The sequence below is a fragment of the Microcebus murinus genome, chromosome 5, assembly GCF_040939455.1.
Source record: "Microcebus murinus isolate Inina chromosome 5, M.murinus_Inina_mat1.0, whole genome shotgun sequence".
Taxonomy (NCBI): Eukaryota; Metazoa; Chordata; class Mammalia; order Primates; family Cheirogaleidae; genus Microcebus; species Microcebus murinus.
This window is the reverse complement of record NC_134108.1, coordinates 19,045,985-19,062,897: the sequence shown is the minus strand read 5'-3', so window position 1 is coordinate 19,062,897 and position 16,913 is coordinate 19,045,985. Positions and strand designations below refer to the sequence as shown.

Here is a 16,913-nt window from a genome sequence, read left to right as displayed (position 1 = left end):
CTCACGCCTGTAATCCGGTGCTTTGGGAGGCTGAGGCGGGAGGATTGCTTGAGTCCTCTCTTTCTTGGGCACATAACCTTGACTCTCTCTGCTTCCGTAGTCACACCTTCTCTTTCAATCCTCCCCCAGAAAGCACCTGCTTTTTTTTCTCTTTTGGAAACGACACTGGTCTTTGCTTTTCCTCACTTTAGCCATTTTTCTCTCACTTACTCCAATTTCCATTAATCCTTGCACCAATTCTTTTCCACTAATGATACTGTCTGCTCCTGTTCCCATTAATTCTCCTACGATTCCTTCACCTCAAAATAAATCTCCTGACCTAGCCGCCTGACTTATCCTTTTCCTCTGGTCCTCAGTTAAAACTCCTTGCTGTAAGAAAAAGGTATTTGATGTCTCTGGGTCTGTTTGTTCCTCTGTAAAATAAAGGCATTAGAGTAGATTATCTCTAAAGATACTTTCAGTTTTAACTTGTGATCTAACTGGCTCTGTGTTTCACTATTCAGTGATTTTTTCAAGTGTGGCAAGTCTCATTCTATTTCCTATTTCTTAACTTGCTTTCAAATCTCTCTTTTCATTACTTCCTTATCGTTTCCAAAGTCCCAACCACTTTTTCCATCATTATTTCTTAGGCCAAGCCAAGTGGTTTTCACCCAACAATTACTATTGGTCAGAAGAGAGTGTTTTTGTTTTTTTTTTTTCTTTTTTGTTTTTTTCCTGAGGCTGGCAAACATAATAATAGCTAATGTTGCAAGTATAAAAGAAAGCAGCCCTATGTGGACATTCCTTTCCCATGAAAGAAACCCATAACTGGAAAGTTTTGCAAACACCTGGGACAGGCAGCCACTGTGCACTATCTGCCTTGATTTTCTCTGACATGCTCTTGAAGTTTTCATCCTCACTTCTCTGTGGTGCCCTCACCTTTGACTTCCTTTGTCATTAAACTGCCAATTTGATCAGTTAACCACAGAGTAAGGGTGACAAGGAGAAAACAATTTAGCTCAGCTGATTTCCCCCTTTAAAAATAAGGAAATAGTTTGTTCTAGATTTCAGACTAAGATGATACTATCAAAGAAATCTTGTACACGAAGGCCTTTTTAAATGCTTTTATTTAACAAAAAAATTCAGGTGATTCTGAAATACATTAGACATCCCATTCATTGAGGATAAGAGAGTTTATTCCAAAACACTCTTTAGTAGTCCTAAATTGATTTTGTCTATCAGAGCAAAAAGGGACAAATGGAAAAACTTCACCCACAAAAGGTCTTTCTACGGTGGAAATTATGTAGTTAGATCTCCTAGATGTTAAGGAAATTCATACACACACGTGACTAAAAATATTCCATTTTTAAGATTAAATTTTACACAACACACTATGACTGTGATTTGCTTGAACACAATAGTTATCTTTAGTTATTTTTAGCAAGGGAGCTGGACTTCACATTACTAGGTGCTTCCTTATAAATTTAACTTTGTAAAATTGTAGGAGAAACTGTCTGGCCTCCCATCCCCAGAGCAAATGTCACCTCCTTTAAGTGCCACATTTATAAGACATCTCCCCTTCCTCTGAGCCTACTGAAACTTACCTTGTGTCCTTACACCCCACACCTCCTCAATCAAAGTCTCTCATATTTATCAATATGTATTTGTGGAAGAAAAGGAGGAGAAAAATAAGCACAGTATAGGTTATTAAGCACAAAATGTCCAATTTCCTTAAGTACGAAGTGTGACCGTTGATATCTCTGAAATTTCACACTGCCACTTCTTGTTTTTTTTTTATTGTGAAGGTACATCCTCATTGTTTCAAATGCACATTTTGGCTTGTGATTATCTTTCAAATTTTTTAGAGCAATTTTTGTGAAATAGTAAGTCAAACCGTAAGTCAAAATTTTGTGTTATTTTCATATATGAGTTCAGTCGTGGAACCAATGCAGTGCAGTTTGAAATATCAATGAAGTGTTTGGGAAGAATGTGGCTAATAAACACATAGTATGTCGATGGTTTGTGAAGTTCTGTTCTGGTGATTTTAGTCTTGAAAATGAGCCACATGGGTGACCTGAGATCAAAGTGGATAATGATGAGCTGAAAGCTGTAGTGGAAGCAAATCCACCCAACCCACGCATGAATTAGCGGCAAGGTTTGACGTTACTCTTCCAAGAATATTGGACCATTTGAAACAAATCAGCAAGGTAAAGATGCTGGAAGGATGGGTTCCGCATGAATTAAATAAGTGTCAGAAGAGAAATCATCTAGAAGCTTGCCTTTCCAGCTGTCACGACATAAAGGCGAACCATTTCTACACTGTATTGTGATTTGTGATGAAAACTGGATTCTTTTTGATAATCACAAGCATTTGACACAATGGTTGGATACAGATGAAGTGCCGAAACACAGTCCAAAACTGAATATTCATCAAAAAAAAGCTAGTGGTGTTTGTTTGGTGGTCCAGCACTGGTATTATCCACTACAGCTTCATGAAACCTGGTCAGTCGATTACAGCGGATGTCTACTGCAACCAATCGGATGAAATGATGAGGATGCTTGTGATTAAGCAACCGACATAGATCAATATAGACAGGTCAATCCTCTTGCAAGACAACACTCGACCACATATCGCACAAACAACACTGCTCAAACTACAGCAGCTGGACTTGGAAACTCTCTGTCATCCACTGTATTCATCAGATCTTGCACCAACTGACTACCAACTCTTCCAGGCTTTGGACCACTTGCTTGCAAAGAAAAATATTCAATTCTCAACAAGCTGTGGGAAGCACCTTTTATGATTTCATTGCCACTCGCTCTCCAGGCTTCTTCGCTGCTGGCATAAGCAAGCTACAGTTAAGATGGGAAAACTGTGTTGATAGTTTAGGTGCATACTTTGATTAACTGTACTGCTTCTTGTTTGAGATATAATAAACCACACTTTTGATTCGAAATGGGACATTTCACATTTAACCTAAATAGTTTAATAGAAAAAAATACAGGCTTTTTGAGTCAGACAAACCTAGCTGTGTATCTCATTTCATCTATTTTATTCACCATGTAACGGTGGACAGTTGATTTAACCCCTCTGAGCCTTAGATTCCTCATCTACGTAACAGAGGTAATGAAACCTCCCTCCTTGGGTACTGTGAAGATTAAATTGGATACACCTGTGAAGCACCTGGCACACAGAGGCTCTCAATAAAAAGACACCTCACCTTTTTCTGTTCTAGCCCATCATTCACGGTTCAATCCTTCACTACGGTTGGTTGAGCACAGGTCTGTTTCTAGGCTGCACACTTTTGAGGTTTTGTTCATCTCTGTATTTCCTACAGAAACTAGGAGAGTGAACTGCGTATTCCGCAGGCACAGCAACCGTGTTATACTAAATTGAGTGCTGAACCAGGATGTCTTAGGCCATGGAACAATTATCTGTGGATTTTGGCTCTTTGGGCTCTTCTGGTAATATACTTCCTTTTATGAGCTGTGGCTCAAGACATACCGCTTTGAGATAGCTCACCATGTTTCAAATTAGTTTGCACAAAATACAACTACTTTCCTAAATTCTTTGGCAACTGATCAGAATACTGTTCTATTTCTCGTTGTAGAAACTCCTGCAGGGATATCGACCTTACTCTGAGAAAGACAAAACTGACTTCACAACATGATGCTGGAAAAACAACACGCTGTGTTGAAAAAAGCACCGAGTCAGATAAACATGGATTACTAACTCCAGCTCAGCCTGGACCAGCCGTGAGATCTCGGGTAAGCTGCCTGTGCTCATTATGCCTCAATTAAAACAAACAGAGAGAGAAAATAACTCTACTTTGGTTGTCACTCAGGTTGTTGGGTATATAAGGAAGATGATTCCTTCCAAGCAGGATACAGAAACAGTCTAGAAAGGCCGTCACTTTTTGGCCGTGTTGAGCTCTTCCCTTCTCACACTCCAGGCTTCTACCTTTATTTCCTTCCTTGGCAACTGAGCAGCTCTCATTTTACAATGTCAGTTCAGTTCAGCAGGAAAAGCAGTGTGCAAGTGTGTGTGTGTGTGTGTGTGCACATGCACATGGACACACACATGATGCAATCCACAAAACTCCCTAACCTTTCTTCTGCATGCCAAAGAGTTGCAACTCACCAAGAAAGTGTGGCCACGGATCCGTAATACAACACACGCAGTGCGTGCAAAGCAAAGGACTCATCCGCCTGCAGGCAGCGCGAAGTGCACGCACGTTGCCTTTTTGTCCCAAGCCCAGCTGAACCGCTCTGGGCTTTTCCTCCTGTGTCAGTCACAGCACTCTTTGTGAAATATTTCAAAGATACAGCCCAACCAAAGCCTACTAAGAGAGTCATCCCCAGATGAAAGGGGGTGGCTTGCGGGGAGGACACGCGGCCCTTTTCAGTTCAGGTGGAATCTCTGTTTCCAGGTCATTTGACTCACATCACCCCAGGATCCTTAGAGAAATCTGCAGGGACCAGACGCAGGTCGAGCCGGCTACAGGCTACACACGGAAGAACGGACCTTCCCAAATTTCTGGAAAAAGTCTTCTTGCGCCCGGGCCAAGGCGTCCTCGTCGATGTAGACAGCCGGCCGCCTGGCCATGAGGAAGTACTGCACCTTCCGCAGCTTCCAGCCCAGCACGTACTGGAGCCAGCCGCAGACGGCCGCGGTGGAGCGGCCCACGCCGGCGTTGCAGTGCACGTACACCGTGTGGCCGTTCTCCAGCAGCGCGTGCAGGAGGCACACGGCCTGCGGCAGCATCTGCACTCGGCCTGCGGGGAGAAAGCACAGCGCACGCGCGTGAGCGACGGAACCCCCAGCCCGCCACGGAGAGCTCCCCCAGCACACCGAGAAATGACAGCGAAGGTGAGAGTCCTCCTCAGTCCCGCATTGTGAAGGAAAGGGGGAGGCAGCTTTAAAAGCTGGTGGTGTTTAGGTGCTCTGGAGAGAGCAGTAGGTCCTCTCTGACCCTCCCCTGGATATTGCTGCTCCTTTTGGTGTGACTTCACCATGGATGCAAACCTCCCTCCAAAGAAATGTTACCTGTCGCCTATCATTAAAAGAAAAAGAAAGGTGGGAGGGGGGAGGGGGGCGGGTATATACATACATAATGAGTGAGATGTGCACCATCTGAGGGATGGTCATGATGGAGACTCAGACTTTTGGGGAGAGGGGGGGAAATGGGCATTTATTGAAACCTTAAAATCTGTACCCCCATAATATGCCAAAATAAAAAAAAATTAAAAAAAAAAAAAAGAAAAAAGAAAAAGAAAGGCCTTCCCCTCCCCCCCTCCCCCTCCATCTATCAGAAGGGTTTGCCGAGATTGGTCAGAGGTTTAGAGGATTCCGAAGAAAATCGGTCAGGTCCAATCACCTGCATTTCAATTAATCCAAAAGTATCTTCCAGGTAAATGTAAAGCACAGAATTCGTCCATATTGGTCAAAAGAATCAGTCTTGTTCATTTGACATATGCTAATTTTCACTTGTCCAGTGGAATGACTAAGTTGCTATTCTCTTCACGTGGGATAACTGATTATTTATTCCCTTGTGACACAGTGAATACTAAAACTGATTTAATTTCTACATTGTTGGGCAATTATGGTTATATTAATAGTTATTGCTCCTTCGTGGCTACTATTTTGATTATTAGATTTTCAAATGTCCTCTGCTCACACTGAGAAAGGACGTGCTATGCTGAGGCCTGACGGACCCTGCCCTCCCCTCGCATCCCACGGGGCAGGGGACACCGCTGTGGCTTTGCACTCCTGGATGCCTTCTGCGCACAGGCTCTCAGTGCAGAGATATTTAGTGAGTTGGGTTTGTTTGTTTGTTTTGGGGGGAAGACACTCAATGTAAATTACTTCAAAAGGGAAAGGAAGAGGGAAACTATACGGAGTACTAGGTTACAACTCTGTGCTGATGATGTGGCGTTCTCCATCCTCAATCACACAGGAACACAACGGCCCCAGAAGGATCCTCCAGGGACCACCCAGAAGAGCTGTCTGGCCTCACCGTGTCATCCTCATTGGATGACTGAAGAGGCAGGAGAGCCCCTCCCTCAATCTCACCTCTAGATCTTCACTGAGGCCTAGAATTTTCCCCCTAGAGCCACTCAAGCTAGTTTACACTTCCCTCTTTAGATGTCCTCTTGCATTTCAGCAAGTGCTCTTGAAGGAGCCAACACGACATACTGAGATCGGGCATCAGCACCTCAGCAGGACAAAGCTTACCAAAGACCCCAGAGTGGCTTAAAGGCCCCTTCAGTCTCTGTGCTACCCAGGGGAGCATCTGCCTCAGCTCAGGGTCACCAAGCTCCGAGACAGGAGCAGAGCCAACGTGACAGCCAGGAGAATATTTTAGTCTTTCTGCTGGTGTCAGCTCCCAAGTGGAAGCTCCAAAGCCTCACAGCTTCACACAGGTTTCACCCACAGGGCGCAGCCATGAGTGGTCTTCCCCCAGAATCACTCAACCATCCCACCGAAGAGCTGCCAAATATTCAAATAACATAAAGAATAAATGAATAATTAAGAGGGGCACCAGAGAAATAGCCAGTCCAGGGCACCCACTCATCTCAGCCTGGCTTCAGCTGGAGCCATTGTTTATTTTGACCTCTAGTGACTGCAAATCACCAGCTGTGACTGATGAGCTATAACATTTACTGAGCCCTTCCTACCTGCCAAGCACTGTTTTAAGCATTTTGCACAAAATAGCTCATCTACAACCACCTCTTAACAACTACAAGGTCAGCACTATTGCTATGCTCTATTTATATATGAAGGAACCGAGGCACAGAGATTTCCCAGTCTATTCCCTAAGTGGCCACTCAAACCCAGCCGGTGTGACTCTGAAGCCCCAGGTCTTAACCACTGTATGATAGTCCTCCCCTCACCTATCTGGTTAATGGTGCATTTTGTCCCCCATCTTGTCAATCTGGATTGTCAGTCAGTCCCTCTGCGACCCACTTACCTGGTCACACTGCTACTCTTACCCCTGTGTGAGGGCAACATCCTCCTTGGGGATTAGCACCTCTGCCCCACTCTGGAGAAGCCCTCTCAAGGGGCCCATCTCTCTCAACTTGAAAACCCAAGCTAATACTAATTGCCACCAAGGAATGAAAAGAGGGTCCCAAGAATCAGGGCTCAACTTGATATACCCCACACAACAGGGCAGTGTCGACCACAGCATCTACTTTTTGTTTCCTATATGTAGGCTCCACGTAGAATTTAATTTGATAAAATATTTCCATCTTAAAAACAATAATACTTCAGGACAAGACAGAAAGTCAGATCTTTTTATGTAAAATAGTCCAAACTTTACATACTGGCAACTAAGTTGAGAAATTGTAAGCCCTGTGCAGGTCAAACAAAATGGTCTTACGTCTGTGTTTCTTACTTTAAAATTTAATACAGGCCTTCGTTTTCAGGAGATACTAATATCCATCCATTAAGTGCATGGATAAAAACAAGACAAAACAAACAACAAAAGCCCAATAATATCTGTTTGATCTGAGACACTACTAGACTGCTTTAACCTGACTTGTGGCCCACACTTGCTCCAGGCTAATCCAACTCGAATGATTAAGAGTGTCCTGGAAGCCACACTGAGCAAGGCAAGGCTGTGAGGAGGGGGGAGGGATAGAGCATTGGCAGGTGCATGGAGCAGCCTGAGGCATTAGGGCCTGAGATAAGGGAGAAGGGTCAAAAGACTCTGAAGATAAGCTTTATCCAAGGCTGACCCTGAAAGAAATTGTGCATGGCACAACTTTCAGCCTCTCTAATGCACACACACACACACACACACACACACACACGTGCATATCTTTCCTTTCTTACTCCAGAAGCAAATATATGGATGAATATATTACTATTTTATTTGAGTATGGCTTCTTTTCCATCTCTGGAGTGTCATATAGATATGGTTCGTGGTATCTGTTAACATAACATCTTCTGGTGGAAACTTAAAGACTTGGGACTAATCATATCGTCCCAACTTTGTGATTCTCAAAGCCCTTTCATAGGAATTAAGACAATTCCTATTATAATCCCACAATGTAGAAATTATTCTCCCTGTTTTCTCAACGCAGGAACCAGCCTGCCAATTTCACGCAGCTACTCGGTGGCGGCAAGTCTCAAGCCCAGGTGTTCTGGCTCCAAGGTCAGCGTCTCTGCACGATGGCAGAGCTGAATTCAGACTGTTGAGTGAGAGAGAAGAACTCAGACTGTGACAACAGAGAGGCAGCTGAGGACTCAAGGAAGTACATGAACTCATTTGGGAGGTGAGAGTCGACCATTTGTTATAAATAGCACCGCACTGACAGAGGTCAAAACACAATCTGAATACTGTCTATGTGAAGGAAATCTTAATGAGCAGATTTGATGTGTTTGGTTTTGCTCAGGTGAGTGCTAGATTTGGGAGATTTTTTCATTTCTCAGGTGAAAGACACAAACCAAAATTTTTCTAAAAGATAAGAAATCCAAACCACTCCTCCACATACGACAAAGTGTACAAGAGTTAAGGATCAATAGCACAATTGATTGTAACGGGTCTGTGACAACCAGTGGTGACAGTTGAGCCTAACAAACTGTCTTCTTTCTCGGACTTCATCTGACAGCATTATGCTGTGCCTCAAAACACTTCCAAATGGATTTTTCTCTGGAATTCTAAAAATATTCCGCTGAATTAATCTGTATGTTCGTTGTGCTAATATTGTGAGCCACAGAGATTGATCTATTGGTAAAAAGTCCCCCTGCCACTCAGAAATCACCTTTGATCATTCCCCAGATTAGGCTGAACCAAAGAAATCCTTTATTCATTCAGTCTTATAGCTTGGCCTTTTTCGAGTGGGATCTTGCATTTTGTTGTCATTGCGCTGCCGTACTGTCTCAGCATGAAAGGTACTGCACTGCTGCACTATTACGACGGGGACCTGGTGACCCAGAGACCCCAAAAAAGGTTTGACTCAAATTTCACTGGGTCCTTGGGAATACAGTTTTTCCTGAGGCTTCTCTGACTCCCAAACTATCAAGCAAATTACCTATTAATCAGCAGGACCTTCAGGTAATCAGTGCATGGGATGGGATGCCTGGCATAGTTAGTAGCTCAACTTCTCCTAGTCTCATCTCATATAATACTCCAAGAGGATAATGGTGCTATTAAATCAGAATCAAAGCCACTAAAATCTAAGTGTTCTCTGGAAGCTGCAGTCTGACTGTCCTAACAACTTTCTCTGTTTTGAAACCAGAGAAAACATCTGGACAGGGCAAGTATAACCTGGATTCATAGATTCAACCAATGCTCTTATATGCAAATAAAGGTTTTTGTTTTTTTGTTTTTTCCTTTCTTGAAAAAGGGCAGAGCTCTGGTGGCTAAATCAGGCTTCCTTGGATTAAGTTACCAAAAGGAATAGCCAAACTGTCAACAGCTCTCCCTGCCTTCAGGAACAAAAATTATACCCCATGCCCAGTGATAGTTCGGTTCAGACACAGACGCACAAAGGGGCCCAGCCTGGCCGGGAAGACCACCCGAGATCCACAAAGGTTCCCTGTGGTCCTGAGGGCTCCATCTTGCAGGCCATTGACGTCTGAGGAGACACGCTACCTCCTGTGCAATCCATGGCTTAACATACATAACTCCAGCTGATCATGAACATAAGGGACTGAAATTGTGCTGGTCTGTAGAATCTGCATGAGGAGTCTGTGTGAGAACGTAGGGAGAAGCTTCCTCGCTGGTGTCTGGAGCAGTAGTCCGAGTCCAACTGCCTGCCTTGAAACTCAGGCTGGGCCTCTTTTTAGTTCTATGACCTGGGCAGGCTACTTAACTTTTTTGTGCCTCAATCTCTTCCTCCGCAAAATTGAGATGACTGGCAGTATCTTCCCGGAGTGTTGTTATGAGAATTAAATGAGTTAATGCATGTAAATTGCTTATGTTTGATGCATAATGTGTGTTTGGGGGGAAAAAGTCTGCAGATAGAAACGTTTCTGTGTGTAGCCCCAGTCGTCACTGCCTGCCTTCCTTCCCCCGAAATAGCAGGTCACCAGACTCCCTTCGCCTGTGCCATTTCCACGGCTCTCTGCTGCCCCCTGCTGACATCTACTCGCTAGAATCAGTGTAAGTTGGCTCTCTCCGCGGAGAACCGCAGCTATCTCCATTCCTTTTCAACAAGTACCTTACTCTACAACCAGGCTGAAATACATAAAACATCCTTCTAAAATCCCACGCCTCTGTGCCTTGCCCTGAGCTGCTGCTTCCACCTAGCGCGCCCTTTCTCCCGCCACGTCTACCTGTCGCCTGTCAAAGCCACGCCCACCTCAAACACCTGTCCTCCGCAGAATGTGCTCCTCCCAAGCCCCCTCCGGCGCCTTGCCCACGCCGCCCTCGCCCATTCTTCTGCGTCCTGCAGTGAGTTTTGAACTTGGCCTTATCGCGCCTTACCATTAGGTCAAAACGGTGCCTTGGTCGTCTCTGCTCCCTGGCAGCACCCAGGCCGCACACCGTAACTCCCTTTTCGCGGAGACTCGCTCGGCAAGTGCTCGTGCAGGCCACGCAGGCTCGCCGTCCCCACCCCGCCCCCGCGGTGTCTCACTTCATCTACCGCGCTGACCTCCTAACTGGCCTCCCAGGCCCGCCTTCCAGCCCATTCTCCACGCGCCATCGAAGTCCACTGTGGGAGAAAAAGCTTGCACCGTGGCATTTCCCAGCTTCCCACCCTTTCAACTGCTGCTCGCCGCTTTAGGGTAGAGTCTAAAGAAGTCCTTATGGTGACCCAGATCCTGCAAGGCTGATGTCCCTCATCCTCTGATCTGCAGCCTCGTTGGTCTTTCGGTTCCTGCAGTGCTCTGCGCTCTCCTGCCACGGGGATTCTCCTAAGCTGCTTTCTGTGGCTGGGACGCCCTGCATTCACTCTCCCCCAGTCTACCCTCAGATCTTAACTCCAACACTGCTCCCCCAGAAAACCCTCCCTCCCCGACCCCCCTCCTGGGCCCCATTACCTGTACATAATCTCATAACAATGTCTATGTATCTTTCTAACAACAACAAAAAAATTCGTCATAGTTTTAAATTTCTATTCTTATTAATAGTTATTCGATTAACGCTTGCCATCCCTGTAGGACGATAAGCTCCATGAAGACAGCAGCTGTGCCTATCTTTCTTCACCTTTGTGTTCCCAGCCACCCAGCAAAAGGCTGCATACAAAGCAGGTACACAACAGATATGTTTAATAAATAAACTGAAGAAGTCACATTAAACAGAATGTTACCTACAGTGCTAAAACATATGCATCAAATATATTAAATCTGAAAGCTTATATTTATTCCATTTCTATGATTCATATGTAGCATATTCAGTTATAGATAAAGGAGAGAGAGAGGCAGGCAGACAGACAGACAGACAGCAAGGGTTTCTTTACCTTCAGTGCTCATATCTGGTGTTGGCATCCAGATGTAGACCAAGCCTTCCTCCTTATATAGCTTAATCATAGTGTCTGGAGTCATGGGTTCCGGGTAGCGGTTACAGCCTGAGGAATTCTGTACAATATCCCATTCAGTCTGGAAATTCATTACAGCTGTAATCCCCAATTCATGCTTCAGTTTGATGGTTACATGTTCCACTTGTCGAGGGCAGCTACCCAGCCAGATATTTGGTAGAATTCTAATGAGAACATATGGAGTCAACTGTTACTATTGTTACTCTGATTTGAATCTAAGGAGCTGCATAAAACATGTTGTATTAAAGTATAATTTATTTATAAAATAAAATAAAATATAATTAGCCTTTAAATCTGGCACAGGAAAAGCCAGATTTTTAAGAATATGAGAACCAATGTCCTAATTGAAAGGAAAAGTACTGGTGTTGCTGTTTGGGGGAAAACAAGCAATTCAAACTAATTAAATGCCAGGAAATAAGCATTAGCGAATCAAACCTGGCAATATATTAAAATATAGTAAGTCCACCAAGCTATATACTTTATGAATGCATACATGGTTCAATCTTACAAAATCTATCAGTACACTTCAAACTAACAAATTAAAGGTGAAAACTTCTATAATTATATCAATAAATTCTGGGAGACATTGGCTAAAATTCAGCATTAATTCCGGTTTAAAACTCCTTGTAAAAATTTCAAATTGTATGAGATCTATAAAATGTGCTACACACCAGACACTAACAAATAACAAACTTCTTTGAAGGAAAATCAAAATCAGGATTAATTCCATTAGCACCCAAAGTTGTTCTATATGTTTCACCTAATGCAACAGGATAAGAAGTAGAAACAGCAATATAATTTCCTTGTGGAAATCTTTATTGAAGATTATTACGGAAAAAACAAAGAGATAATAGAGAAAAGTTTAAAACCCGGGAAATTCCTAGTAACCCTTTAGACACAAATCGAAGTAGAAAAAAACAAAACAGGTTTTCCTCTTCTTTAGGCCCAAGCTTTAGAAAGATGGTGCTAGATCATGTGATATTTTCACTGAAGATGAGTAATACCCAGCTTCGAGGATTACTCAATTGGCTTCTTATGTTAACGTCAACAATGACAACAACAGCCAAAAGGAAAAAAGCCAAAAACTAAATCAAGCTAGATTTCCCATAATAACACTTGGTAATAATTTGTATGTTGTTAGGCCAAGTTATTTATCATCTTTAAGTTTTTTCATGTACTCATTTTTAAAATGAATCTAAAAATAACTGATTGACAGGTATTTTGTAGGGAATAAATACAATTAAATAATGTATTTGAATAGGACTGACAAAAGTGGATGCACAATATATGCAAGTACAGTTTATGTCTAGCTATAATGAATTACTTATTTTAGTAATTTACATTGCATTATACTGTAATGACCATTCATTGTTCTATATATCCTTTATTTGAATACTGCAGGGTATAGAATACTTACAATATTTTTTAACATGAAATCGAGCTTGTTTTTTTTTGTTTTTGTTTTTTTTTTGGCTTGTTTCCTTTTGGCTGTTGTTGTCATTGTTGAGGTTAGCATGAGAAGCCAATTGACTACTCCTCAAATGCAGGTATTACTTATCCTCAATGAAACTATCACATGATCTAGCACCATCTTTCTAAAACTTGAGCCTAAAGAAGAGGAAAACCTGTTTTGTTTTTTTGTTTTGTTTTGTTTTGTTTCTACTTGGATTCTTGTCTAAAGGGTTATTAGGAATTATTTTGTAGAAATACTTATTGTAGGTTATTATGGAAAAAAATAAAGCGAGAAAAGTTAGAAATTCAGGAAAGAATTATTGGTGTTAGAAAGAGGGGCATGGAATCCAGAGGCCTTTTCACCTTATTCCTGACCCCAGAGAATTTTTAGGTGCTCCATTGGACCCAGTGGATGGAGAGAAAGGTGTCCTTGAGCAAGGACACCTACAGGGTGCCCAAAAGCTGTGATTAACCAGGACATTGCTAGCTAAGTATTCAGTCTTCACAGGAAAGGAAACATCACACATTAACCCCCCTGGGTTAATGCCCCTTCCCTCTGGCTGTTGAGTGGGAGCAGAATCTTTCTCTGTCTATATGTTCCATTCTCTTTCCATTATCCCTTAAAGATTCCTTATTTAGGAACCTGCTAGATCCACAGAGGGGCGGTAGTGTTGGGCTCCCATATGTACACTTTGGGCTTGAACTGAGCACACTAAAGTACCCTAAGCGGGAAAAGAGGGAAGCAGACACCTCAGCTGTATAACCAAGAAATATAACCAATTGAACAGCAATGGAATTTTTACTGTCAAAATCTTAAAGTGGACTGGTAAAACATTAAAATGAATATTTATGACGGGCAAGCCTAATTCCACATGTTACTCAGCCATTCATTTGAATATTGTCTTCTTCAAGTGGGTAGCACTTAGTATTTAGCTCATCAATAAATGTGAAAATATTAATAAAGTGGCTGGCTGATTTTTCACACAAGATTTGCGTGAAAAAGGTAAAGAACAGTTCATAGAAATACACAGAGGATAAATTAGGACATTTGAACCTACAAATTTAAGTCAGAATTCTCAAACCAAAGTCAGTATACAGAATCAAATGTTGTTGCTAAAGTAAGTGTTATTCTATCATCTCATTAATTCCTGATTTTCAAATGTTTTTAAAATCACAAGAAAACTCAGAAAAAGTCAAAAATAAACAGGCCCAAAGTTGGTATCTAACATACATATTTCACATATTACCTTTCTAATGCAAAGAAGCCCTTAAAGTATACACCCATATAGTCTCACATGCATGGAAACACCAATTTCTGTATCAAATATTTCCAACGTTTTGATAACATAATTGATTCTTCCTCCAGATATGCTAGAAGTCCAAGTCCATACTTAAGAAATGAATATAGAATAATTTCTGACTTTTTTAAACAAGACGTTCTAAACCTAGGAGACAGATAACTAAACACAACCTTTGAAAACAAGCACCTTATTGAAGGATAGAAAATTAAAGTTATAAATTTCTTTGTACCAAACCATTATATGGGATGTAGAAACAAAGATTCGGCTTGCTGGAAACACACAAATCAATGGATTTTGCTTAATCAGACAGCCAAAGTGCCCTTCATGTTCATTCCATTTCAGTCTGTTTCCCAAAAGTATGTGATGTGTTTCTAGTTACAGGATACACTGGAGGTAACAAGATGCATGATGTGCTTTCTAAACGGTAATTCAACTTTTACTTACCCATTTGAGAGAGGATGACTAGACACCATTAAAAATCAATATTTACTCATCTCGTCTTAGTTTTAATCATCTTCTGGTGTCAATGATATTTTAAACAATTTTTTAAATTAGGATTTTTTTAGGTTGAAAAGAAGCTTATTGAAATATGAGGGTTGGAGCATAAAAATTCTCTCTAAAGGCAGTTTTAATGCAAGACAGACCAAGATTCAAAGATACAATGAAATAAAAGTAATAGTTTAGAATTATATGATAAATTACACTATAAAAAATTTCCAGAGAATTATTTTATAAGTAAATCACTATCAGAGATTTCCAGCAGCTCCACTGTAGGCTATTTGGAAAGGTCAAAGAGAAATCAACCGTATCAAGTGGGCATTGACACTCAGTCAACTTAGAACCTAAGTTCCCAAACCTGGCTTTGCATTCAAGTCACATGAGATGCTTTTATAAAGATATCTATTACAGGGATCCACCGCCAAGATACTCATGAAGAGATCCTGGAGTGAGGCCTATGATTCTGTGGATTGTTTGTTGTTTGGATTTTTAGAGGTTGACCAGGTTAAGTATGCAGCTGGACACTAGAACCAGCAGGCTGGCAAGTCTCAATGCACATGTGACAGAGGCTCGGTATATACAGCTCAACCTTTTAATAGCAGCAAAAATTATGGAGATGAGAGGACACGGACTTGCTCAGCTCTCCACATGTACATATAAAGTTAAGTTCTTACCTTTGTCCAAGAAATACTTTCAAGATTAAAATGATTCCTATAGAACAAGGAATCGAAATTATCTGTTGTGTGTCCATGTGTTTAATGCATAGTACTTTCCATACATGCAAACCTAAATCTACTTCTGAGTCATGACAAATGTTTAATATAGTCATATGCATTAAGAATGTACTTGTGTGGAGAAAAAAATTATTAATTTGGGTTTTGACTAGTTTTGCTGTGATTCGACCAGACTGGATTCAAATAAAATGTATCCTCGTAATATTACAACTTAGTTAGAGACCGGGGGAAAGAATAGATGGCTGACATTCTGGAACCTTATTTTCTTGGACTGCAAGTCAAAATCAATTTAATTTATTTGAGGGAATCTGGATTTGTGGTTCCAGGTAATCACATCACAACACTATACCATTTGCCTCAGCTGTCAGTCACAGGAGGCCTCATGGCAGTAATGAGTACATCAGGAAGAATGATCATCCAAGCCTTTTGCAAAAACAAATCCCCGAGGGTATTGACAGGAGGAGTGAGTGAGGAAAAGACAGAAGATAACAGTAGATAGATCCATTACATGGACTCAACATCAGAAGCTCCATTACTAATGGCCAGGAGAAATGGCAGAATAACTTTATCCTGAAGGTAGAAATTAGCATTATTTTGTGTCCATAGGGAAAAAAAAAAAAAGATTAGGAAAGCCACAGGAATGATGGAATCGATATATGAACATAGGCTTTTGGTTATCACACCCCGAGACGCTTGCACTCTCTTCCTAGCTGTACAAACACAGCATTTCAAAACAGAGAAAATAGATTTTGCTAAAGCTCTTCACAAAACCCAGCTAAGAATTTAGGAGAATAAAAAAAAAGCACATTTCCTAAGTTGGATAATTGTGCTGCATTTACCTTATTTAATATTTTATGAGCAATTCAATGTGAAATTAAAATGTGATCTGGCTTTTAAATAATGGGTGGGAAAAAAAAGTCTATCAGTCCTATAATTTAGATCTCATTAGTGGGAAAGCAAAAGAAACATTAAAATCAACCTCCAGTAAATTCCAAGCTTCATTAGCCATAGAGTTCCTTCTGCTGAAAATTTGTCCTCTAGCCTCAACTGTTAAGTTATTACTGCCAAACTTCTACCTCAAAGGGGTGCTTGAACAGGCTCCAGCAGAATAACTGCTCAAAGACAAATTCCAAATTAGAGAGTGATACTAATTAGCTTCTTTATTAAAACATAGTTTTAGCCGGGCGCGGTGGCTCACGCCTGTAATCCTAGCACTCTGGGAGGCCGAGGTGGGCGGATTGCCTGAGGTCAGGAGTTCGAAACCAGCCTGAGCAAGAGCGAGACCCCATCTCTACTATAAATAGAAAGAAATTAATTGGCCAACTAATATATACAAAAAATTAGCCGGGCATGGTGGCACATGCCTGTAGTCCCAGCTACTTGGGAGGCTGAGGCAGCAGGATTGCTTGAGCCCAGGAGTTTGAGGTTGCTGTGAGCTAGGCTGACGCCATGGCACTCA

The 16,913-nt window shown here is 41.8% G+C and overlaps 1 protein-coding gene across 2 annotated transcripts in view; it reads right to left on the bottom strand.

Annotated features, from left to right (window-relative positions):
* Positions 1–1,088: 1,088 nt before the first annotated feature.
* The window catches only part of EPM2A (EPM2A glucan phosphatase, laforin), an 83,459-nt gene continuing 67,634 nt past the window's right edge, over positions 1,089–16,913 (bottom strand). Inside the window, exons 3-4 of one of the 2 annotated variants that reach the window (XM_012742761.3) lie at positions 11,392–11,633; positions 1,089–4,755 (exon numbers count right to left, since the gene is read on the bottom strand). In XM_012742761.3, coding sequence (XP_012598215.1) covers positions 4,478–4,755; positions 11,392–11,633 — 520 coding nt within the window. In that variant the 3' untranslated portion in view covers positions 1,089–4,477. The remainder of the gene's footprint in view (positions 4,756–11,391; positions 11,634–16,913) is intronic. The other variant, XM_076002891.1, reaches the window with a different exon arrangement.